This window comes from Crotalus tigris, unplaced genomic scaffold (assembly GCF_016545835.1).
Source record: "Crotalus tigris isolate CLP2741 ecotype Arizona unplaced genomic scaffold, ASM1654583v1 scf7180000024374.3283719, whole genome shotgun sequence".
NCBI classification, from domain to species: domain Eukaryota; kingdom Metazoa; phylum Chordata; class Lepidosauria; order Squamata; family Viperidae; genus Crotalus; species Crotalus tigris.
In genome coordinates this window covers 2,850,815-2,870,616 of record NW_024100544.1, presented here as the reverse complement: position 1 = coordinate 2,870,616, position 19,802 = coordinate 2,850,815, and the positions used below count along the sequence as shown (strand labels likewise).

General features: G+C 34.8%; 1 protein-coding gene across 5 annotated transcripts in view; it reads right to left on the bottom strand.

The window, feature by feature from the left end:
• The window catches only part of DPP10 (dipeptidyl peptidase like 10), a 621,333-nt gene that overhangs the window by 78,404 nt on the left and 523,127 nt on the right, over window positions 1-19,802 (bottom strand). For all 5 annotated transcript variants that reach the window (XM_039328209.1, XM_039328210.1, XM_039328207.1 and 2 more), the window contains exons 6-7: window positions 5,164-5,216; window positions 5,002-5,083 (exon numbers count right to left, since the gene is read on the bottom strand). In XM_039328209.1, the coding sequence (XP_039184143.1) occupies window positions 5,002-5,083; window positions 5,164-5,216 (135 nt within the window). The remainder of the gene's footprint in view (window positions 1-5,001; window positions 5,084-5,163; window positions 5,217-19,802) is intronic.

The window sequence follows — 19,802 nt, the reverse complement described above, 5'->3', positions numbered from 1 at the left end:
AAGCAATTTCCTACACCTCTTCTCCAACCCATCCCCAAGCTTCTCTTAAGGTTCTTCAATTTTCTAGAGCAGTGGTTCTCAATCTGTGGGTCGGGACCCCATTTGGGGTCGAACGACCATTTCATGGGGGTCACCAAACAACGCAGTCCGCCATTTTTTTACCCCTTTTCCTTAGCTGTGCTACTCCCTTTTATTCTATTGGCTTTGGAAAGCCAATAGAATAGACTCTCTTGAATAGAGTCTAATTCTATTAGCTTTCAAAAGCCAATAGGAATTGTCCAGGCTGTCTCTGCCCTGCTGAGCCCGCCAAAAGTCCCATTCTGCAAACAGTGCTGCACCAGTTGAGTAGTCCTCGACTTACGACCAGTTGAGTAGTCCTCAACTTACGACTGGTTGGGGGTCGCGGCATTGAAAAGGTTGAGAACCACTGTTCTAGAGTGACATGGAATGGAGAGCTGAAATATGAAAACAATTTCATATTGTTTTAGCTGAATTGCTAAAAGGAAAATGGAAATGGAAGCTTTCAGTAGATATCCACTGAATCTGGGCTAACTTTCTTTCTTCTGTATTGCATTCTACATGCTGCTATCCCCTATTCTGATGATTTCCAACTCTTCTGAACAGCTTTTCATGGTATACAAAGGGACAGAGCAATAATCCCCTTCTATATTCAATTTACAAGCATTCACTGGTATACAAGTAGTAAAGCTTGACATTTTAGGGGTCACTGAATTGTGATGGATTGGGATTAGACATTTTCAGCCAGAAGATAACACTTTTTATTAATCAGAGAATGAAAAATAAAGAAGAAATGACATTGCTTGTATACGTAAGAAGGATACTAAAAGAAAACAGGCATAGGTCATCACTCTTCTTTATTTAATGTTGTTGGAGCAAAGTAATAATATTTACCTACATAAAGTAATAATAATGGATATACAGTTTTCCTGGATAGCTTTTCTACCCTTCTAAGTTTGTGAAGTCAAGAGTTTACTATATATCTCTCAAGGCAAGAAGCAGGATGTCACGTCTGCAAGAAAACAAGCAAGCTCAGAGAGCAGCAAGGACCCTTAATTTTAAGGACTGATTAAAAAAACAACAACAATCTGATAAAAATTTGCACACATACAGACAGCAGTGATAGATGTAGTGGTGCCAAGTTATACAACATCAGGAAAGAATAAAAAAAAGCTGCAGAAGTATCAGAGCCTGATGGAGGAACTGGAGAGGATATGGAAAATAAAAGCCAAAGTGGACCCAGAGTGGTGGTAGGAACAGTCACTGCTGTGCTTCCTAAACTGGGAACCAGGAACCACATCAGAGCTCTCTGTTCAGAAGAGAGAAGTGCTACAAACAGCTAAGATCCTGCACAGAACCCTCAGACTTCAAGGCCTCTGGTAGAGGACTTGAGATTCAGGGTCCTCTACTATAGGGATGAGAAGGGACTATACACACACACACACACACACACACACACTAAGGAGAGGTATTTTATTTTATTCAGACCCCTTCCCCATCATTCCTCTAGCCTACAGGTGTTTGATACACTGATACAGGCCACAATGAGCAAAAACTTGTGTTATGGTGTCATGATACAAATCTTGATCTTTTGTGGATGGATTGTGATGCTGCACAGAAGCATGTAACATATGTATCTTGTGTTGTGGTGTGATGATGTATGTATCACCATTTATCTACCCAATTCCTCTCTTTCAGATGTCAATGATTAAAGCCTCTAATTAGAGCTCTAATCATTGTTGTAATTAGTCTGTCTTGCTAACAATTAGTAGTATAAACATGTCAGTCTTCGTAGGTTTGTAATTTCATCAGATTTTTATAAAGGGACAGATCTACTGTTTTAACTTACAGAGAAATTGTTCAACATATAGTAAGAAGGATAAGAATAATTTTTATGCCTCAAAATTGGAATAATTCTCCTACATCTTCTAACATATAAAATATACAATCTTGCATATACATTAAATGCTGTTTTCTTTTTACTAATAAGCCACTGGAACAATATTTTGGTTTTACACATGCTTGTAAAGGAACTGAATTCCTGTATTTCACTTATTATTTTTTTATACATAGATGATAATCTATGCTGGTATGCATCAGAAGGGTCATACAAATATTAATGACTATGGTATGTAATATTCATATCTATTATGCTAATAATTAGATGAAAACTTCCTTGATTAATAATGTGATAATACATTTTGCAGCACAAATGAGGAACTGAATAATACAGATTTCTCTATGCCAAACTCCAATTTTCAACAAAGTGTATATATAATTGTCTGCATTGTTCAATCAATTACTTCTTCATGGGACACATTATGACATTTGATATGATAAGTTATCATTAATCAACTAACCAAAATGAATGCAAAATACTGGAGATATGGACCACTACAACCTCACAAATTATTATTTTTTATTACAACTAGGGCAACCATTTCTATTGATTTTGAACACTGAAAATATGAGCTTAGCATTCTATATATGAACATTAGTTAAAATATTCCTTGTTTCTAATATTCCTTTATTAAAGAATATTACCATTGTTTTTAAAGGGTTTACGTTGAAGAAATGCTAACTACCATTAATAATGTAATTATTATTATATATGTGTACTGCTGTAGCCTATTAATTTTGCACAGAAAAATAAACATTCAAACTTATGGAAAATACACCTTTTGAAGCATTTATAACTATTTTGCTTTTTTGATAAACAGTACAGTGCCTTGCTCTGTGTATAATTCTAATATTTCTTGCCTTCCATTTTGTTGTTATGCTGGAATGTATTGATAAATTGATATAGTTAATTATTCAAAAATTACAAGTCATGTTCCAGATGGATGCAATTACTTCTCAGTTCAGCTTTGCTTTTTTGCCCTTATTTAGCGAGATGTATTCTTACCATTAGCATTTAAGTATTCATTCCAACTTGATTAACAACAGATGAATCAACATATCCTTAAAATATTTGATTTCATGGACTGTTAGCAGAATTTTCTGCCACAGAGGAACTTGTATATATACTTTGTTACTATATTATGACCAAAAAGTACAATGAATCATGCATTTTTTCAAAGAGTTAAATACCAAGAATCTGAATTTCAAGACTGAGTTCCTCTTATATTTAAAAGCTACGAATTTATTTTTGTTTTCTCTTTATGTTTTTTTTAATAAAATGTATGTCCTATTGTTTCTGCAGGAATTCTCAGGAATATTTGATGTCACTAGCTATAGTATTTTTCTGGATTGCCTGGCCAAAAAAATGATTTTTTTTTCTTCCCTTGTGAAATACCACTTAACTGGAATTCCAATTCTTAACAAGAACTCACTTTCAAAAACGATCCTGATTCATTAATTCATCTTGTCCTCATGTTATCTCTGTGAAATTATGGGAAAGATTATCAGACCATTTGAACTGTGTTATTATCAATATACACATGACTTAAACTCAGATATCATCATGGTATACAGTAAGTCACTCAAGACTGAATTTTGGATTACTTGGTGCTCTCTCAGCTTGGATATTTGATTACAGACATTTCATTATCAGACTAGGCAATATCTTCAATGCTAGGAAGGAGCAGAGCTTGCTCTTAGTTTCTATACAGTAGATGCCCTGTCTGTGTTGTTTTCTCCTTTATTAGACTGTTATTTATTGCTTGATTATTTGTCTGATGTTAATCCTGGTGTTAATCAGTACTTATCTGGGTGTGGATTCCTGGCTTCCAGGAATTCCTTAGTGATTTTGAATTTAGCTTGGTCTAGAATGCTCACAGTTTCCCAGTTAAAAGTCTGTTCATCTATTGTGAAATTAAGGCATTTTTATTGTGTCTTCTGACTGTTAGTTGGTATTGATGAATGCATGCTGCTAGTCTTCTCCCTGTTATCCTACATAGTATCTTCTATTTTTAAGTTTTTGATTTTCTGGAGACACTGTGGCAGGGAATTGATAGACCAGTCACTCCCTTAGGTGAGATGTCTAAACTTTTTTGTAACATCTTTAACTATGTTACATGTTGGTATGCTTCTGATGTATTTTCCTAATGTAATGTATGCTCCTAATATATATTCCTAATCAAGGAACTAACAACTCAGGTAAACAGTCAAGCAGTAAATGACACCCTAGTAAAGGATCAAAAAGAAAGCAACATCCCCGCCACACTGATATTCAGCAAGCTACTGTATACAAATAGAAAGCAAACCCCATTCTCTTCTGGCACTGAAGATATTACCTAATATGGTAACAAAACATCCTCAAGCAAACAACCAAGTTCAGAGACCACTAAACTCTATACAGAGCCCTGTTAGTCAATCAGAATAGAGCTGGAAGGGAGCTTAGAGGTCTTCTAGTCCAACCCCTTGCTCAGGCAGGAGACCCTATACCATTTCAGATAGGTGGTTGTCCAATCTTTTCTTTAAAACCTTCAGTGATGAAGCACCTAACTTCTGAAGGCAAGCTGTTCCGCTGATTAGTTGTCCTCACTGTTAGGAAGTTTCTCCTTAATTACAAGATGATTCTTTGATTAGTTTCCTTCCATTGTTTCTTCTCTTGCCTTCTGGTGCTTTGGAAAATAAGTTGACCTCCTCATCTTTGTGACAGCCCCTCAAATACTGGAATACTGCTATCATGTTACCCCATGATAGCAGTAAAGAACTATTCTTCATATGTTTTTTTTTGGGGGGGGGGTTAGTTTAATTATTTGGTTTTAATTTGATATAACACCCAGAGTCATTGCTATGAGTGGGACAGCTATATTCATCAATAAATTGATCCATCAATAAATCACTCAAGAATTTGTTAAGTAACCTATGATTAGTTTGCTCATTTGTATAAGAAATTTTAAATCAAGTAGAAAACAAAATCAAAGAATAATTACTTAAAAATCCCAAATAAGAAAATCTATTTCCTTTAGATTTTATCTTACTCTTAGCTTTTTAAAGTTGATCAGCTGATAAAATAAACATGGAATCTTTTCTTACCAGTTGCTGGTCTTGCACACCCCATGCTGCATACTGTAAAACTGAGTCCTCTACTTCTGGAGGATTTAACTCCCAAACTTCCCTTGAAAAAAGTAAACACTTTACTTGGACACATTTGTAGCATTCAGTGCTCAAAGCAACATTTATCAAGCATTATCTTACCTTGTCTGTATGTTATATATCACATATGAAGCTGTATAAGAATAATGAAAAACCTGTAAAACAAGGAATAAGAAGTATCCATGAATATTATCATCTGGGTTATGAAATAACTTCTTTAATTTTTTTGTTTACTATCATACTGATCAGAACATTCAGTTACAGAGTATTGGGCAGTCTCCCAATAAATATAGAATATACTAACTTTAAGATTCTATTCAAATCAATCTAGAATTTAGAAAAGAGCTAAATTTCCTTGGACAAAGTCACATGACCCCTGGATTTACACATGACCTAAATATAAATCTGGATTCTAAAATTAAAATTTCTATCAAATACCATTAGAAATCAACAAATGCTATGTGTTAAATTTTGCTTTATGCTGAAGTTCAATTACCATTACAAAATATAACCAATGAATTGATCAAACTATATTAGCATAAAATCTTATAGATCTGCAAGGATATGATCAATAAAATATGACTTCTTAGAAAAGGAGCCACACATCTTGGCTAAATTGTTTTGGGGAATTCTAGCACTTCTACCTGGAGTCTGGTCTTCAGCAATAACTGGATACTTCTTTCAATACAAGTTTTTAATTTTGTGATATATATACAAAATTAAAAACTTGTATTGAAAGAAGTATATACACACACACACACACAAAATATTCCCTTTGGCTTAAGACAAGATATAAAATAGAAAAAGATTAAGTAGTGAACTAAGTAGTGAACTAATTAAGTAGTAGTGAAATAACAGTCAAAAACAATAAACCAACTTAAGTAAATCTAACTTTTTAAAAAATGGAATAATGAATGGAACCATGGAAGAGTAGGTTAACCCAAAAAGTAATACCAAATTATTTACTAATGACAATAGTCTTTATAATGACCTTCTTCACTTCCACTATTTCTAGACACCCGATTCATAAATCTTCATTTTTTTTGAACTTTTCAATTATTTTCAAGGAACTCAGTTCCATCCAGGCACAACTTTATTGGTAACAGTATATTCTCTGATAATATATTCCCAATTTATTAGATGAGGAATATATATTGGATATTAACATGCATTCTTTACTTTTAAAAAAGGTATAGATCATAAACATGTAAACAGTGTTCAATGTTAAGCTCTTGAAATATTTGAGTTCAAATATGGGAGATTTTTAGTTTCACAGATTTATGAGGATATCACTTGAACAAATTATATTTTGCATTATGCTACTGTTATGTGTGTGCTAACATATTTTCTTCAGGTCCTTAAGCTATTCATACAAAATGATAGGTATATATCATAGGCAAGGATTAATTGAAGTTTCAAAACACTTTTAATTAAGACTTTTCACTAAAAAGATATTGTATACACAGTAGTGGAACAGTTTAGTGTCATTGTTATTTAGTCCTTATTGGCATGACATTGTAGTTCCCAAAATGCTGCATTAACTTTAAAAAAATATTTTTAAACAGCTACAATGAAGTTAAATGATAAAGTCATAACTACCTGAAGCACCATTTATCTTATTCAATCAACATCAATTACTTAAAATGATTTATTGCATCTCTTGCTCCTCACTGGGCTGAATTTATGGATAGTATTAACATTTTTGACTGTGAAATATTACTGTCATAACAACGGTATTTTGCCAAGACAAAATAAATATAAGAAAGAGACATTTCTAGACATCTAATTAATCTAACATGAAAAAAGGCTGTCAACCTAGTCTAAATTGCAAAAAGCACATCTAGAAAATCTGCCTGAGCTTGTGCTGCTCTATTTAAATTTATCATAAAGATTAATTATCTCATGAAAAAGTCATCTTCTTTGGAGTGTTAATTAATTCACAATCAATTAAGCTTAACACAGCTAACCAAAATTTCAAATGTGATACATGCTGAACTGAATGGAAAAGGAATATATTTATTATATTATCATGTTTGGTTATATAATCAGCCAATGTTTAGACTGGATTTGGTCTTTTTATCCACCTAGATGGGCAGATGTGGATGTTTGATGGTGTTATACAGATTTCTTGTAGGATGTAAGCTGTTCCAAGTAAAGCTGCCTTTTGCAACTGACTGATGGTGATTTTGTTAATTCCTGATGTGTTCAAGTGGCACTCCAGATGTTTGGAGATTGCACCCAAGGCACGTAATCCTTTCTCTATTCCCCAAAGGGACAAAATCAAAGTGGAAACAAACATGATATCCTGAGACTTTCCCACTGACCCTAGACATTGTATTCCATTCTCTAGGACATTCTCATTGAAGATCAGTCTGCTTTCATTCCCCAGTCTCTCACACAGGGGTATACTCAAAGGCCACAACTGGATTTAACCCACCAGTACTCAAGGCACTGGCATGACAATTATCTAGCCCTCAAATCTAGAAGGGTGTGGCCTTGGGTCTCCTGCACAGCTTCCATAAATTTGCATGCCTATGCTTCTAAGTATATTCTGCCTTTTTCCTATGACCTCAAGATAGTATATACTGTAGTGCAAACTGTGAAATAGCTTTGGACTATGAAATAACAAATAGTACATAGTCATTTGGTGGGCATCTATCACTCAGAATGGACTCGAATTTAAATCTGTCTTCCTCTTAATCACTAATATATATTACACTAGTTCTCAACTGTAATTCACATATTTATAAGAATTGTAATTCCAACTGATGATATGCATGAACTCATTTATATAATTATCTGTCTTCAATATAAATCTGTTCCTGTTTGATCAGAATCAGAAAGAAAACACACTGACCAGAAATATATACTTGAAACTGAAAAGCTATATTCCAAATTTTAGATTAAACACAGATTCTTAATAAGTTAACCAAGGAAGGCCATCAAAGTGTTAAGAAATCAAAACGGTTACTAAGAACTATGGTACTACAAAAATAAAATGAAACTTTTTCTTTATCTCACCAACAGTCCCTACCATCTGTTGCAAAGAGTTCTCAATGTTCTGAAGCAAATTTGGGGAGTAGACGAATTGCAGAAAGGAGAGAAAAATATGTTTCTTTGATAAATACTACACTGTTAGCAAACAGCACCAATTAGCAATTGGAAGTACTGTACATATTTCCATTACATTTCAAAAGTTGGCTTAAAGAACATTTCTCTATATACTGTAGATAATTTGTACATTTCATTTTTGGAATCAGAATGGGGGACTTAAATACAGGTAATTCTTGACTTATGACCACAACTGGCCCAACATTTCCATTGCTAAGTAAGATGGTTGTTAAGTGAGTTGTACCTGAATTTACACCCATTTTGCCATGGGTGTTAAGTGAATCTCTATAATTGTTAAGTGAATCATGTGGTTGTTAAATGAATCTGGCTTTCCCCATTGACTTTGCTTGTTGGAAGCCAGCTAGGAAGGTCACAAATGGTGATCACATGATCTCAGAAGCTAGAATCATCTTAAATACATGCTGTTTGCCAAGTGCCTAAATTTTGATCACATGACTATGGGGATGCTGCGATAAAATCACTTTTTCAGTGTTGTAATTTTGAATGTTAAACAAATAGTTGTAAATTAAGAACTACCTACAATCCATATGTGAATGAAACAACAATAGCTTAAAAACCAGACCAAAATTCAGGCTTCTAAAAATAACAACAGCTATTTTTATCTATCGTTTTTTCTATCATATCCTTCAAGCTTTAAAACAAACACTTACAGATTTATGATTTCAGACTTTATCTCAATGGAGATGTGCAAATATTTCCATTTATCAATATGCTGGCCCTATTATTGTGTTCAATACAAAAATCACATTATACATAATTCTGTCATTTATTATGTTGGTTCTAGGAAAATAGTTCTCATAGCTTAAAAAGAAGGGATGATACATCCCTAATTGAACAAATGTGGATATGAATATATATACAATTAATAAAGCTTTCCTATTGCTACCAAAGAAATGTGAACATTTTTAAAGGTATTGCTGTACACAGCTCTATTGGGATGTGCAAAATTCTGCACTACTATAACATTATCCATGAAGAGAGCTGTCAACCCTTTAAGTTACTCTAGCTCAGGAAACAAGCATCACAAGAAATATTGGAGCTCCATTGATATGGCTGTATAACAGAATCTTGAAAGCCTGACAGCATTTCCTATTCCATCTCTTTACATTAAAGAGGGTCAACCCAGGTCAATACTGAGTTTCGTCTTCATGCTACCTGAGCTAGGGTTCTCACATATTTTCTTCAAGGATGTTTCTGTATGTGTGACAGTAGATCTGCATAATATCTCAAACTGTGCCAATTATCATAATCTAAAAGAGGAAGTGGGATCCCTGGACCATGCAGACTGGTGCAGGGTTGATTCACAGAAAAATCATTTGTGCACCCTTCCTTGCCATAGTGTTGAGATCACCATTTGTGAAGGACATGTCTTTACAGTAAAGGCTGCACCTCAGTAGTGGTATCCTGCTGTTGAAAACAGGCTGAAGCGAGATCAAGCAGCAAAGTAGTGCTTTCTGAGGGAAAGCAGAACAAGCCTTCCTATGTGAAGATTCTGATTATGGAGGAGCCTAAGTGAAGTTAGTGATCTGTAGGGCTGGAGTTGTCTGTCTACAACACTGACTTTTCCCATTGGCCTCTCTATTACCATATCCATTTGGCTGCTTGCCCAGCAGCCAAAGCAGTTGCTCTCCCCATCCTTCCTTCTTCCTTTAAACTTAAGTGTTTTATACAAGTTCTTAGTTTAAATCTGAATAAAAAGGCAGGGGTGTGGTATCCCAGTGCATCATGGAGAACCTTTCCTTTCCTTTCCCCATAAAAATGAGCAGTTGCATGCGACTACTGAATTTAAGGACAAAAGATGACAAGGCTGCAACTTTCCCTTCATCTCAGCCAACAAGAATCAGTTTCTCCACAGAAATAACCACAAGAAGAATAACATACATACGCTGCCTAACTCCCTGGATGGTTATCAATCATTAAATACATTTAAAAACAAAGAAATACCAAAAACAAAGAAAAAATGAATAAAGATGACAGAAATGACAAACCGAAAGAACAAAAAAGGGGGAAAAAAAGAAAGGATTTCATTCACCTTCCCCAAAGGCTGGGATGAAGAACCAGGTCTTGAGGGCTCTTTGAAATATCAGTAGGGTGTGGACTGTTCAAATCTTGAGGAAAACTTCATTCTGAAGGCAGGCACTGCCACAGAGCAGGCTCCAATAGAAGAGAATATATGTAGCTTAGGGTTGAACTCTGGAGTCCTCAGAGTTTGGATGTTTGCTTACAGACAGCTCATTACAGATAGCCTTCCACTTATGACCACAATTGTATCCAGAATCTTGATTGTGACTATATGGATCTTGAAATGGACCACTGGGAAATGAGTCCAGACTTCCCACTGCATCTGAGAGTCCCAGGCCCTCTTCCTGTCTCTCTGGGGAGAATGATTGTGAGCATGCAGGCATTCACTAGTATTTTTGCCCGATTTGAGGTCCATTCCTAAAGCACACTAAGGGATTTCTTAACTTTTCAGAATGCTGGCATTTGCAAATGTTTTCCCCTCTCCTCCCCTCTCCTTTCCTACAGAGCTTATCTAAGCCTTCTAGAAGGGAAGGGAAAATACTAGCGAACTGCTAGTGTTCTGAGGTAGCACTTTCCTCTTCTACAGAAAATTCTAGCAAATAATAGTGTTCTGAATGGCTCAGGATGCTGGTTTGTTTGCTAGCCTTTTCCCCTCCTCTCCAGATCCTTTTTGAGCCTTCTGGGGATAGGGTGGGAGAAGCACTAGTGAATGCCAGCATTCTGAAAGGCTCAGAATGCCTGCACAGAGGAGAAAGGAAATCCTGCAGTGTGCTGGGAGAATGGAACTGAAATCCAATGTCCTTTCTGCTTGCAATCTTCCTTGCTGGCTTCCCCATTGATTTTCTGGGGAAGCTAGCAGAGAGGATTGTAAATGGCAATCACATGATCGCAGAGCACTTGGCAACTGTCTGTAAATATGAGCAGGTTGCCAAGCACCTGAAATGCTGTCCTGGGGGAAGGTAGCATAATGTTTTCCAATAGTAATGACATTTCCTAACAGAAGAAATAGTCTTTACAAAAGATGCATGATAGAATCCCATGCATTGGCTTAGTAAATCTTTTTTTTAAAAAAAATCCCAATTAGGGCAGTATGGTCCTTTGGATTTGAGAGGAAAAGGGTGCTTTCACATACACAATTGCACTCCAAACCTGTATCTTCTAAAGGCAATTGCATCTTAGAACTACACAGCTGCCCTTCACAGTGTCAGGTTCTGTTAAAGAACACTGCAGCATGCTTAAAGCATCCTTTGGCCTCTGAGTTTAAGTCTGAGGGCTAGATCAAAAGCAAAGGGCCTGAAATCAGGCAGATTCATTACAGCAACATTGCACAAGTGTCAACCAATCCTAAGTGACTAATAAGCCAAGTGACTCAGCCCATTAGGATTCACCAGCAGGAGAAAGAAAAGTAAGATTTGAACCTTGAATTCACTATACAGGTAGTCCTCGACTTACAACAGTTCATTTAGAGACTGTTCAAAGTTACAACATCACTGAAAAAAGTGACTTATGGCCATTTTTCACACTTTCAGCCATTACAGCATCCCCATGATCATGTGTTCAAAATTCAGACACTTGGCAACTGATTCATCCTGGGGTCATGTGATCACCTTTTGCAACCTTCTGACACTTAACTGTGTTACCAGCTTAACAAGTGTAGTGATTCACTTAACAACTGTGGCAAGAAAGGCCGTAAAATGGGGCAAAACTCACTTAACAAATGTCTCACTTAGCAACATAAATGTGCTCAATTGTGGTCGTAGGTTGAGGACTACCTGTATTTCAGGACATACACACAGATAACTACTGCCACAAAGAAGAGGGAGTCAAGCTATTTTCCAAAGCACCTAAAGGCAGGACAAGAAGCAACGGATGGAAACTAATCAAGGAGAGAAGCAACCTGGAACTAAGGAGAAATTTCCTGACAGTTAGAACAATTAACCAGTGGAACAACCTGCCTCCAGAAGCAGTGAATGCTCCAACACTGGCAGTCTTTGAGAAGAGACTGGACAGCCATTTGTCTGAAATTCTATAGGGTTTCCTGCCTGAGCAGGGGGTTGGACTAGATGACCTCCAAGATCTATTGTTGTTGTTGTTGTTATTATTATTATTATTATTATTATTATTATTATTATTATTATTGATCATCGCACAGTCAGTCAGATGTTCAGACTGGATTTGGCATTTTGTCTACCTATCGAGTCCTTACCCATGATCTGGGATAGGCAGATGTGGATGTTTGATGGTATTACAGATATCGTCGCAGGATGGAAGCAGTTCCTAGTAAGGCCGCCTTTTGCAATTGACTAATAGCGAATTTGTCAATGCCAATGGTGTTCAAGTGGTGCTCCAGTTATTTTTATTATTATTATTATTATTATTATTATTATTATTATTATTATTATTAGCGTGTTATTGTTTGCAGATGTGGGTTTTCTCCATGGCAACAGCTTTGTAATAAAACTATTTCAACAATAGCTGTACCTCTAAATATCTACCTACAAACTGTATATCTAGTTTAAGAAATGATCAGGTAGATTCAGCCGTATTTGCTAGTTTTAGAACTGAGAACTTTAAAATTAACTTTTGTCTTCATTGACCACAGTGAGACAAATGTCCCATTAGATGCTTTTAAATATGTATTTCATATACATTGTTACTTTTATTATGCTTGATTTATGCATTATACAAAGAAATGCTTCATAATCTAATCATAAAAAGAATAACAGAGCTACTAATACTGTATTTCACTGAAACATTATTTTATAATAATCTCAGAGAGATTGTAATACTGTATAGTACTATACATGTATACAAAGTCCTCTGCTCTGCTTGCTAACACTACATGTTCACATATTAAAACAAAACTGACTACATTTTATTTAATATAGATTTGTTGTTAGACTACTGTATGTTCATAATTAAAATCATCTCTACATCTGAATTGGCAGCATATGCTTGTTTAATGAGACAGGGCTTAAATATGATCGGATATGATATGATATGATATGATCGGACCCGCGGTATGACTGTTTTATTTTATTGTTTTATGATTGTTTTAACTCTGTACGCCGCCCTGAGTCCTTTGGGATTGGGCGGCATATAAATATTTGAAAATAAATAAATAAATAAATAAATAAATATATTTTTATAGTTTTACAGTAAAAGATTATTCCTTCAAAACAGAGTCAACTAAAATAACAATACATTCGGAATTTCAAAGAATAATGTGACATCAGAATAATAATTCACATGATGCCAAAGGTTTGAAACTGATTTAATAGAAGCTCATCTTTCTCGCAAATGAAGAAGGAAAAGCAGCATGGTTTAGCTAGAATAACCCAAGGCAACAGTGGGAAACCTGTTTCTAAGAAAAGCAGAATTTCAAAACTGTCACCACCACACAGGTGGGCAGCCCAGCAACTGTATACCACATGCAGCCTTTAGTCTTGCTCAATACAGCCTCCAAAGCTATCCCTCAGAAGACACACAATAGGTATGAATTCATTCCAAAATACATATAATAAATATATCATTGACATATTCAGTATCATAGTGACTTTTAACTAAAGACACAAATGCATAATACAGACATACAATTTATGGTCAATATTTTACTAATACACATGCAGCTTTACAGTCAATCAAACATGCTTCTTTGTCTTCATTTGTCTGCATGCTATATATGCAGCATGTAGTTAATATGATTAAACCTTTTTCTTGTGGGTCTACTATAAAAGGACTTGGACTTCTAAAAATTTCAAAGCTTTCAATCCTTTTATAAAAATATTTTTGGCTTATCTGTAGCAAAGAAATCATGCTAACTGTTACTCTCTTGGGACTCCCTTATTCATCAACTCCTCTTTCAACTTACAATAAGGTATACAATGTTTAGAAATGCAAATACAAACAGTTTAAAAGCTTCTAGAAGATTTCTTTTTCTTTCTCTTTTTTTCTTTTGTGAATACTTTAAAAAAAATTAGTACGGAGAGAAAAACTACTACCTCATCATTATTCAACCATCAATATAAGAAATGGAAGAGAAATAATAACATTCTTTCTTGGCTCAATTTGGATAGAAGCATTCATTAATTTTGAAAGAAATTTTGGAAAGAGGAACTGAACTACACTGAAATGATGAACTATGAAAGAACAGCATGTCTTGCGTTAGCATGGATGAGGTAACAGGATTTTTTTCCCTTCCATAGTGTTGAAGCAGAATCTACCTTCCTATCACCTAAAACAATTTTTTCACTTCCTAAACTCTTTCATCATGTTTGTGCCTTTGCCTCAGTGTTGACTTGACTCCTGGATACTGGCTGGACAAGTCCATGTAGTTATTGTTTTTTTTTTTGCAAGATTTCAGAAGTGGTTTGTACTTACTTCCTCCTTCCCAGGGCTGAGAAGAAGTGATTAGCCCAAGTCCCCCAGTGGCTTCATGCCCAAGCCAGGATTAGAATTCACAGTGTCCCACTTTCTGGCTTGGTCTGTAATTACTCTTCAGGTATTTGAAGAGTGTTTTATATTTCCTCCACACAGATACTTTTCTTTTTTTAAGGCTAAACATATCCAGCCCTTCAATTTTCATAGGGCTTAGTTTTTAGTATCCAGATTATCCTTATTGTCCTTTTCTGAGTTGCTTCCTCTAAATTCTTTTTTGAAAATGTGCTCCTTTTGTCTTTCAAAATTCGATCATTCATTCATTCATTCATTCATTCATTCATTCATTCATTCATGTATTTATATTATTTTAATTTCTTGACTAGCAACATGTGGGTTTGCTTTAAGTGAAGATGTTTCATGATCTTTACTATATTGTAGTTCATTTATCTAACTGCATTCCAGCCTCACAAAACTCCTGTTTGCATGTAAAAAGGCAATAATTGATTACTTGTCGCTTTTTTATTTGTGGATCCAGGACAATTTTAAGCTAGATAGATTTACAAACTATTCAGTAATGTTTGATTTGAAAAGAAACATCTAAATTTACTCCTGGAAGAATATATGGTATCTCAGGGATACAATAAAATTACGGTATTTTGCTAAGACAAGCTGCTGCACTGGGTTGGAGAAGTAGTGATCAAGCATCATGTTCCACCTACCACAAAGGACATTTAGCAATATAAAATTATATAAAGAAAACAAATAAATATTGAAACCCAGGAGTTGAGTCTTCTTAAGAGACTCCAGAACAGGATTTTAAATTTGTTGCTAATGTTGAAGATGATGCAAGTTGGATCTAGAGACCCAGATTACAATCATTTATTGATGAGCTTGAGGCAAGCAATAGTTATAGTAATAAGGAAAGGTTCTTGGAGTCATTGTTGATAAAACAATGACAAAATTGTTTTACAGTGACAAAATGTGATAAAACAATGACAAAATGTGGCTAGTATAAATTACAGAGATTTACTTTACACTAAAGATAATTAGAAAGAAGTGTGAAAATAAAATTAATAATAAAACTAATGCCCTTACGCAAATCTATATTTTACCTAAAAGGAATTGTGATTGAGTTAGATAAAACAGCAGGATGGAAAATACCTGGCTTCTCAAGGATGCTTCCCATGAAAGCAAAGAAAATAGCATTTCTCAACATGTTCAGTTCTCATGTTACTTTGTCTAGGAATAAAAAGTTCTAATTTCAGCTGGCAGCAAGATGAAATCTGAGCATTCTAGACTCTAAATAAAAAAGTTGAAGACCAGGGGAAAAAGAGACTTCCCAAAAGACATAGTAATGTTTTACAAAATTCAATTTAATTGATTTGAACTCTAAATTTGATAAGTGCAATTTATTCGAAGAACAGAAAGCAGGAAAGGCACAGTTGTCTTCTTGTCTTAATAAAAATAATTTGACATTTAAAGTCAAGTGAAACTTCTTATTCCTCATAGACTAATTCTTTAAAATGATGTACAATAACATTTTCTTTAAATCCTGTGTTTGCTGATTCTTATCAATGACTGAATAATTCCATTTATACCCAGCCTTTTCTATGGTGATACATATGAAGTTCGCTCTTTTTTTTTTATTCAACGAATTTAATTTTCTACTATTCTTAAAAGGATATTTAACTGGTAATATATCAAGTCTCTTACCACTAGCTTACAAGCAAGAAAACTAGTTTCCTATAGTCTTATTAGACATGTTTTCTACAATGAAAATAGAATTAGGTTACAGAAATTTTAGAAACTGGATATGTATACTGCAGCAGGTATTTATCAGTAAGTATGCTACGACAGTGCTCCCTTGAAATCTTGGAGTTTCTAGCTTTGACTTAAAAGAAAGTTAGCTATCCATTTAACAGATCCAGAAGGAAAACCATCTGTTCTTGTTTTGAAAATACCAATTTCCATTCTCAGATTCAAGGAACCCCTATACATAAGTGAGTTATTAGCAGTGGCACACTGCTTATAACTTACTTATGCACAGGGATTCCTCATACCAGCTTGAGAGAGCCAAATGTTAAACTTACTGGACTTGTGTGAGGTGGTTGACAGCCAAGCTCCAATGTTTAGTGCACCTGTTCACTCATTCAGCATGGTGATCTCAATGGACCCAGCAGAAATGGTTCTTAAGCATTTATGGTTATGTCACTGATTATGTCAAAATGTGGTAGCAAACATGGAAGTATTCATGTCAGGATTTTATAATATTCTGAAATAAACCACTTTAAAACACTCTAAAAACAACCAAGTCTGGCAGACTGCAGGAAAGCTAATATAAAATATGCACAACACTTTTCAAAGTTTATGAGAATCTAGGTATTTATTCCTAAAAATCATAGGGACAGGATGTAGAACAGATATTAGTAGTGTTAAAGAGGAAACTAATCTTTTATTTCTAATTACAGGAGGTTGCCTTACATTTTTAGTGGCATTTCTTGATATGATTTAGTACAAATATTATAGCAAGCAGGTGAGATCACAGTATCAGCAGAGAATCTAGATGCTAGTAAATCATTTTCCTTGCTCCATCAATCTCAATTATTAAAGAAGGCAGTTTGTTCTTGGAAAATACCTTCCTGACATGCACATCTTTTACAGGCCGTGTTTCACATTACTTAGCTAAACAGTTCTGATAGCCAACAAATATAAGAATAGCCAGCATGCGATAAGATTTCTGATAGCTTTCATATTTCAAATTCTCTTTTAATTTGGATTTTGTAGCACACTGTTAAAATATATGACAATTATCTAAAATTTCTGTGATTCATCTTGCATAGATTTTCCACTTCCTGTAAACTGATTATTTAGAAGTGAAGCAATAAAGACTGAATCATATATATATAAGCTGTAAGGGTGTTAATATCTACCTACAGAAATATATTTGTATAATACACATAATACATATCAGGGCTAAAGATACTCAAATGGTACTGAAAATTTATTTAATCTGAAAATGGATGATGCTTTCATTTTCATATACTGTATTAGTCAGAAAATCACTCATTATTTTTTCACTGCAGTTAAACCTACTCTGAAATTATGAGTGCCCACGTTAAAATTTACTTTTATAATAGGTTGTTAAGAAGCTAAATACTTTTTAATTATTACATCTGCAAAAAAGATAGTTCATTATTAGCTATTTTTTTCAAAGTTAAATAAACTTTGTGCATAGCATGAGAAAGTCAGTACAGGTGACTTCCAGTTTGACGTCATAGTGATACAGACACAGGAAGGAAAAGTTCTGCTTTCCATGCCCGATTTTGCCCTGCTAGGGGCCCTAAAAAGGCCTAAAGTTGCCCTGAAGAAGCGATGAAGAAGGAAGAGTGCCTCACTGATCACGGAGAGACAGCAGTCTTTCCATTCAATCCAAGGAAAGTCCTCCAAACCGGTAGGGGAAAGACTAGCTGCATCCCTGTGGCCAACCTCCAGCTACTGACAACCGAAGAAACAAAGCACTAACTAGCAGATCGTAAACAGTATGTTTGGAACTGGGTGAGAATATTGATCCTTTCTTTACTACTTTACAACTGAATTGCCTGGAAAAGGCTCCCAAGAAGCTAAAAACCTCCAAATATGAGAGGGAAGGGGACTGTAGCCACCCTTCCAGAGAAATGAAAGCGGCATTTTAAGTTTCTTATAGGGGGCAGAAATACATAATACTGAAGTGGAAACAATATAGAGCTACAGTTTTGATAAATTTGAGAATTGAGATAACTGCTAAGATTTTCTCTTTGAAAAAATATTGGGGTGAACTATAAGAAATCAACCTTCTGTGTTGTGAGTGGAAAATGGATATAGAATGACATTAGTGGTGGGTTAGAGAATAGCACTACAACTGCAAAGACTAATGCTAACCTATAAGAAGCTTAGAAACATATAATAACCTAAGCTCAGTGACTCCTAGCTTAATAGAGAACAGCTGGCAATAGAGCAAAATATTTTAGCATACTTATCACCCTGACCTTCGTGGACTACTGAGCTCTGACTTTTAATCGTAAGAACTATTTGGAGAGAAAGAAAAATCTAACTTTTGGCTATGTTAGGCTGAGAGAGAGCTTTGGATTGTTTTTTAGGGTGGTTGAATATCTTGAACATTTTGAACATTGTGGATTACAACTTGGCCTGACTGACAATTTTTGGACCATGCAGCAGAAGGATTGTTACAAAACATTGCTTTTAGTGCTGGACTCATATCTTGGAACCTATTGGATTATAAAGGCTATAAATTAAGACCAGAAAAACTAGATGAAACTTTGTCCTAGTGCCATCAACATGAAGGATATATATTCTATGCTATAATTAATACACCACACAATTCTTTCATGCAAAGAAGACACAAGAAGAAACAATGATGAGATTAAAAACAATTTACTTAAAGTAAATGAGAAAATCTCTAATTTAACTCTACAACTAGAAAGTTCCCAGACAATGACCACAAAGTATGAACAAACAACCCAGAAAACAGAAGATGAATCAGAGGAAATTGATCCAGAGACAGAAAATATAAAAGAAGGGAAATACAATCTGCCACAGACAAATAAAACCTTGCAAGACCCAGCTATAATAATGAAAATGGAAAAGGCACTTTACTCCCTAGGTTTGCAAAATACACTTGAGGACAAGAAAGAAGACTTTAAAAAATTGATTATGGAGCTGTTAGGGGAAATGCCAGAAATTTGGAGACAAAAAATGAAAATAGAAGCTGAGGGAGAAGCAAAGTGGGAGTTGCTTAAGGAATATAAATGGGCGGAATCCCCGCTCAAAAATACCTTACATAAATTGTCTTCCTCATTCCAAGCAACTTTCATAAAAATAGAGGAAAAACCTTTGGCAATTTAGTTGCCTTGGCCTGGAAAGCTATTTGGCAAAGGAAGAAAGTTAGAGTTAGACTTAAAAAACAGAAGACTTGACTTACCAGAGGGGACATTATATGATTAAATATTTGCTTGAATATGATTAAAAGAATGGATAATCCTTACATATTATTAAACTTTTATAAGAAGAAAGATATGATTTATAATTAGAATAGCACTTTCATTTGATATGGGAAATATGAAAATACGAGAATGGCTTGTATAAATGAAACTCTTAGCTATATAAATGTAATCAATCTTGAGAGAACCATAACTGACAAAGATATTACA